This window comes from Eptatretus burgeri, chromosome 13 (genome assembly GCF_056783735.1).
Source record: "Eptatretus burgeri isolate ZD-2024b chromosome 13, Ebu_testis_v1, whole genome shotgun sequence".
NCBI lineage: Eukaryota > Metazoa > Chordata > Myxini > Myxiniformes > Myxinidae > Eptatretus > Eptatretus burgeri.
In genome coordinates this window covers 78,236,797-78,242,796 of record NC_140973.1, presented here as the reverse complement: position 1 = coordinate 78,242,796, position 6,000 = coordinate 78,236,797, and the positions used below count along the sequence as shown (strand labels likewise).

General features: G+C 43.0%; 1 protein-coding gene across 4 annotated transcripts in view; it reads right to left on the bottom strand.

Moving 5' to 3' along the window:
• COL7A1 (collagen type VII alpha 1 chain) overlaps window positions 1–6,000 on the bottom strand; it is a 287,085-nt gene that overhangs the window by 146,882 nt on the left and 134,203 nt on the right. For all 4 annotated transcript variants that reach the window (XM_085853235.1, XM_085853234.1, XM_085853238.1 and 1 more), the window contains 5 exons: window positions 5,037–5,081; window positions 4,244–4,279; window positions 3,163–3,207; window positions 2,280–2,315; window positions 1,498–1,533 (listed from right to left, as the gene is read on the bottom strand). In XM_085853235.1, coding sequence (XP_085709361.1) covers window positions 1,498–1,533; window positions 2,280–2,315; window positions 3,163–3,207; window positions 4,244–4,279; window positions 5,037–5,081 — 198 coding nt within the window. The remainder of the gene's footprint in view (window positions 1–1,497; window positions 1,534–2,279; window positions 2,316–3,162; window positions 3,208–4,243; window positions 4,280–5,036; window positions 5,082–6,000) is intronic.

The window sequence follows — 6,000 nt, the reverse complement described above, 5'->3', positions numbered from 1 at the left end:
GGTGGAAATCACTTAAAACATGTAGAAATGCAAAAAAAACAATTTTTTTCGGGGGGGGGGGACCAAGTCCAAAATTTAATCGCATGATCCTTGGACCATACCTAACCCCCCCCCCCCACCAAGTTTCGTCGAAATCCATCGAGGAGTTTTTCCGTAATACTGTTCACAAACAAACAAACAGAAAGGGGTGAAAAGTCACCTCCATCCATCTTCGAAGATGGCGGAGGTTAAAAATAACTTGCACCAAAAATTTTAACATTTTCATGCTCACGCTCACGCCGGGGGTATCGCTATGGCTCTCTGTTCTTCGAACAGGCGAGCTAAAAATCCCAAGACCGGCAGTCATCCAGGATTTAAGTCAGTGAGAACCGACCGCTAAGGTCATTGAACCTGGGTCATGCTAACTATGTCACATTTCACGTTAAGTTGATGAAATTTCTCTCAAAGTTTTGAAATAAATTGATTCATGTAATTCTGCAGTGTCATCGATATTTGAATAAGCCTGGTGTTGGCTTAACGGTTAGGGTGGCGAGCTTTGGAGCCTAGAGTCTTGAGTTAAAATCCCACTTAGCTGTTTAATTAATACCAGGTGGGGTTAACTCGACCTGTCATCCTTCCGAGGTCGGCAAAATGAGTGCCAGCTTGCTGGTATACTGTGCCAGAGTGGTGACCCATCCAGGATTGTACCCAAGAGCCAAGAGACTGCTTCGGCAGCACCAACGCTCTGCACAGAGTATGGTCCCAATCTCCTCCTCTCTCCCGGTGTTGGCTTAACGGTGAAGGTGGCTGACTTAAGATCTTCGGGTCTTGAGTTTTAGCCCCTGTCGTGCCTATAAATAACAACAGGTGGGTTGGCTCAGCATGTCATCCTTTTGAGGTGTACCAGCTTACTGGAAACAGGGAGCACTGCATCAGGGGCACAGCCATGCTCCCAGCAATGATGCAACCAGCAGTCACAGGCCACATACAAAATAATAATTGAAGTTTTAATTTTTTGTGGGTGAACCACTTTTATGAACACCCTGTATCTGAAGCCTGGAGACATTCTACCTAAACAGCGAACAGGTTCTTTTGGGTCACGTCAACCACATTGAACCACAGCTCATTAAAAAAAAACCACAACAAGAACAAAAAAAAAATAACTCCAACATCACAAGAGGCAAGACCACTGCTTGGCCTGAAATTGGGTGAGTTATGTGGATTCATGATAATTTGAAAGGCCATTCACAATGGTCAGGCTCGAATGGAGTTTTAATCAGAATCACAAGGAGTCACGTCATCAGCACAACTCTAATAACACACTCCAGATGGTGATGAATAGATCACAGCAGTTGGTGAAGGAGTCCCAGAGAATGTGTGGGAAACGTTTTCTTGGATGATGACGAGGTAGACAATCCTAATTGGCAAAATGCCGTTCACAGCGAAACCCCCATGATCATTCATATTTCCCGCAGGTACAAATCCTGCCCAAGTTGTTTCAGAGGCACCAAGACTCACCGGTTGTGTGCGTTCTCCAGGAAGTCCTGTTTGTCCCTGCAGTGGAAAACATTCACAAAATCAATCAAGCATCTAACTACCTGAATGACCGCCAAAAGCAAACCCAGGTTAAGTAAGGAGTTTTGGGACAAGCACTCAGACAGCTATGTCATGTAGGCTATCTAAGCAGCCGATACAAGTTGCTTTGTGTGGGTGTTTCATGAAGTTTTATGAGTATTTAAAGTCCGAGGAAATTATTTTCTGTAAATTTTAACGAACATGTAAAATTTACTTGCCATTATGATCACGTTCAAAGTTTGGAAGTTTGTGTAACGTATGTTTTACTGCAGCATTGGCTGACTGGATGGCCTAGAGGTACGCACACTCGCTTCTAAGCCGTCTAGCCTGGGTTTGAATCCTGACCCAGCTATAAACTGTTATCCCAGTGTTTTACAGGCAGGGTGATTCATCAATGCGTGTCGTCCCTCGGATGGACGTAACAGGAGTTCTGTCTGCCAGAATTCATTGGTGGATGTTAAAGATCCCACGGTCGGCGAGATATTGCCAGGACCATGGCCGAGTTATAAATTCATGTCCTAACCAGCAGAGGGCATTGCATCAGCGGCACAGCCACAGCTTCACGCAATGATGCTACCCTGCAGCTTTGTGCTGCATACGAACAAAGAATAAGACTGCAGCGTTGCCCATTCACCGACAACCTAGAAATATGTAGTGCATGTGCAGGCAGATTTCATGAAAGCAAATCCTGAGTACACGCCCGTTAAGCCCTGCCCGATTGATACCTTCGCTCCTTGAGGTCCTACTGGTCCAGGTAAGCCCTAAGAGGCACAAACACAGCATGTCACTAAAGCACACATGTGTCAATAACAGAATTCTACCATCAATGCTTAGTTTAATCGAATGCATTTGTTTAACTAGAAAAGTACTCGGTGGAACGGATACTGACACCCCGCAATGCCTGATCCACGAGAACATATCGGGCCCAATACATTTTTAAATATCATTTTTTTTAAACAGTACTACTGTATATCATTTTTGGCCCGATCTCTCAATGGTGAGAAATCACCTTGAAAACTAAAAATTTCTAATCGTCAGATCCGGATTCAGATCTTCACCAAAATTGAATCATTAGTCCTCGTCACACACCCAATCCATCATGTCCACCAAGTTTCATCCGAATCCGTCCACAACTTTTTGAGATATCGTACTATATATCGGTTTAGCCCTATCTCTCAATGGTGAAGAATCACTTAAAAAATAAGATCCGGATTTGGATCTTCACCAAAATTAAATCATTTCTATCCTTGTAATAAACGAACAATAGACATCACTTTTGATCGCGTTTCCCTTTTACAAGCTACAAAGCCTTTCGAAGGTGTGCAGGTTGGTCAACATGTCTTGATACCTCTGATAGCAAACTGTGTCCAGTATCAGATAGAACAATAAAAAAAAATTAGGTACACTGGGTAACAAGACATATGAACCAACCTGTGCATTGCTATACAATGAGTATGTTAAAAATGACCCCCCCCGCCCCCCTCTCCTCCTCTCAACCATTCCCATGCCCCCAACATCTACAGGCCGTATATGCAGGTTCAAGTACAAGACTTCATTCACTGCCCCCATTCTCCTCCTGGGGTTATGGAAAATAGAGTGAGAACTCACCGCCAGGCCCTGCGGTCCATAGGGGCCTGGTACTCCCTGGTTTCCCTGTCGGAAACAATGGGTCATTAGACACTGTAAACTCTGTACACAGACTTTCCCCATATCCGTTGAACAAAATAATTGCAGAGGTATAAATGGCGGGTACTTGCCTTGCCAAAAGCATCTGTCGGGGGGGATGACTACACACTCGAGGAACAAACTATATGATGACTCGACACCCGTATGCTGAACTGTATTGTTTATGGGAAAACATTGTTGATGAAGATGTAACCGAACAAACATTTCCACATCTGTGATGATGTTTTGCCCGCGAAACAAATTACTCGTCTCATTTGAAGCAAAGTGAAAGCATTAGAATGGTGTAAGCAAGTGCAGTAAATTTTTAAATCTTTTAAAAGTGATTATACATCCAAAAAAATGCAACTTCAGAGTCCCCCTCCCCCAAAAAAAGCTGTAACTTGGAGAATTTTTGGCAAATCAGTGAAAACAGTTTTGGTACAAATTTAAATAGCACTCTGTAAAACAGCATGACATGGGGGTGGGCAGGATAGCCTGGAGGTACACACACTCGCCTGGGTTCAAATGAAAACCGAGCTACAAACTGTCATCCTGGCATTTCAGATGCAGGGTGATTGATCGAAGTGTCTGCCGTCCTTCAGATGGACTTTAAACTGGGCGGCCTGTCTACCAGCATTCATTGGTGAATGTTAAACATCCCACAGTATCCCTCAAAAAGAGTAGGTGAGCCATCACAGGCACCCTGAACAAATCCCAATTCCTGCTCGAACCTACAGGGGGCCCTGAATCCCCAGAAAATGATGCAACCTGTAGTCACGTGTGAAGAAGGAAGGGAGGAAGGAGGAAGGAGCAAGGAGGAAGAAGAAAGAAGAAAGAATGACCTAAAGGATCATCAATTTATGACGTACGCATAAACAATATCCCATACACCCAATTTTCCTCAGGTGGAGCCCCGTGATCGTGTTCGATAGCACACATAGAGTGGATGTGTTTGAAATGCTGGGTGAGGTCGTGCACAAGGTTGAGGATTTCAAGTTCGTGTGGGATTTGAACACATCGTTACCTTAACGCCAGGTCCTCCCGATGGGCCTCTCTCTCCCTGAAGGAGCACAAGGTGGTTATTTGAGGAAGTTAGGGTAGTGAATGTGAGTACACCTACAACAGCAACAAAAACAACCAACTAACTCCAGGTACTCTAATGTTCTCTCACGTTGTCCAGCTCCATTTGTGTATTTTGTTCTTTCTCATTTCTACGATACAAGTGGAAGCTTGAAGGTTCCCCTTCATGCACAGGAAGGTCCCCGTTTGATTACATTCGGCTATAACAGCTTTGTACCACAGCACTTTTGCAGTTCCAACAGATTATAATACTTGGTTCACAGTCATTTTTCAGGGTACATCATCCCAAAATACTTGTTAAGGAATATGTTTTATTCACCCGAACAATTACCTGATGGATTTAGCGCAAGCAGCAGTTTTTTCCCCACACATATTACCTTCACAACAACTCCCTCGTGAAATGTTCTTGTATTTTTAAGCCGTCTATCGAGATCGTCATCAAATTCTCATCAGATATCATGAGATATTCATGGGGGATGTCAGTAAGAATTGTTTAATCCCACAGCAGGTTGAGATCTGGATCGAGTGGAAAAACGTTCTTCCTCAGATCCCCCACTAACATACAGTACCCTTCGTACCCTGTCCACCCCATCTCTTTTTCACCGACACACTCCTTTTCTCTGTATTTTTCATTTCCACAACGTACTCCAACTACCCTTCCGACCCACTTACACAAGTAAAAATATTGATGGCCCATAATGCATCACATCCTGCATATCAATGTTAGATCTGCTCACCCGGTCACCCTGCAGGCCTGGCAAACCTGAAGCTCCTGGATCTCCCTGTAGAAGGACAAAACAATCATGGATTTATACAAGATCATCACAAGCAACTCGATATCTGTGATCGCGAAGTGATCACCAAGGGTAAGCCTCCCCCCGGCTTACCCTTGACGATCTAACGCGACCTACCCTTGGCCCGTTAAGAATGATGGCCATATATTTTTTGGGCCAACATATGACCTTGACCTTCAACATTTATGAATAGAGTGTAAATAAAGAAAATGTGTCCCCATCGACAATCTATCCAAAAAAATTAAGCATCATGAAAATCTGATGAAAATTATTCAGGTTATGATCAAAAGGATGTTAATTTGGTCAAATATGTTGTCAATTAGGTCATAATCAAGGACAATAATCAAATATTAAGTGCACAACACTTCAGTGCAGGTACGCTATTATGATGTAAGAACATCTTGGAAGGCCAAGCAGTCTTTGAGATTCTGCATTGGCAAAATTGAGCGATGACAAAAAACATATACATATATTTTTTTTTTTTGGGGGGGGGGGGACGCTATTTGACCTTGACCTTTAACCTGGAGGGGTATGATGTAAATTAAGCATAAATGCACCTTGCTCTCTTATAAATGCATAAATGCAGCTACCAAGAGGGCAATTCCATTCTGATCGGACAAACATTTGTCAAGTTTGATTGAAAAATGTTGAAATGTCTATAATTGGGTCATGCATTAAAAATTTGGTCAAGGTCAAAAAATTAAGTCAACCACGAATACTTTATATTCACATTATTGATGCAAAAACTCATTCTGAAAGTCCATGGACATTGTGAGAAAAAAAAAAGGGAGAAAAACCTAAATGGTGGTTTAATACATTTTGGGGTATACGACCTTGACCTTTAACTTGGAAGGGTATGATGCAAATTGAGTTTAAATGTTGCTTCCCCGAGACTATCTGGAGAGGG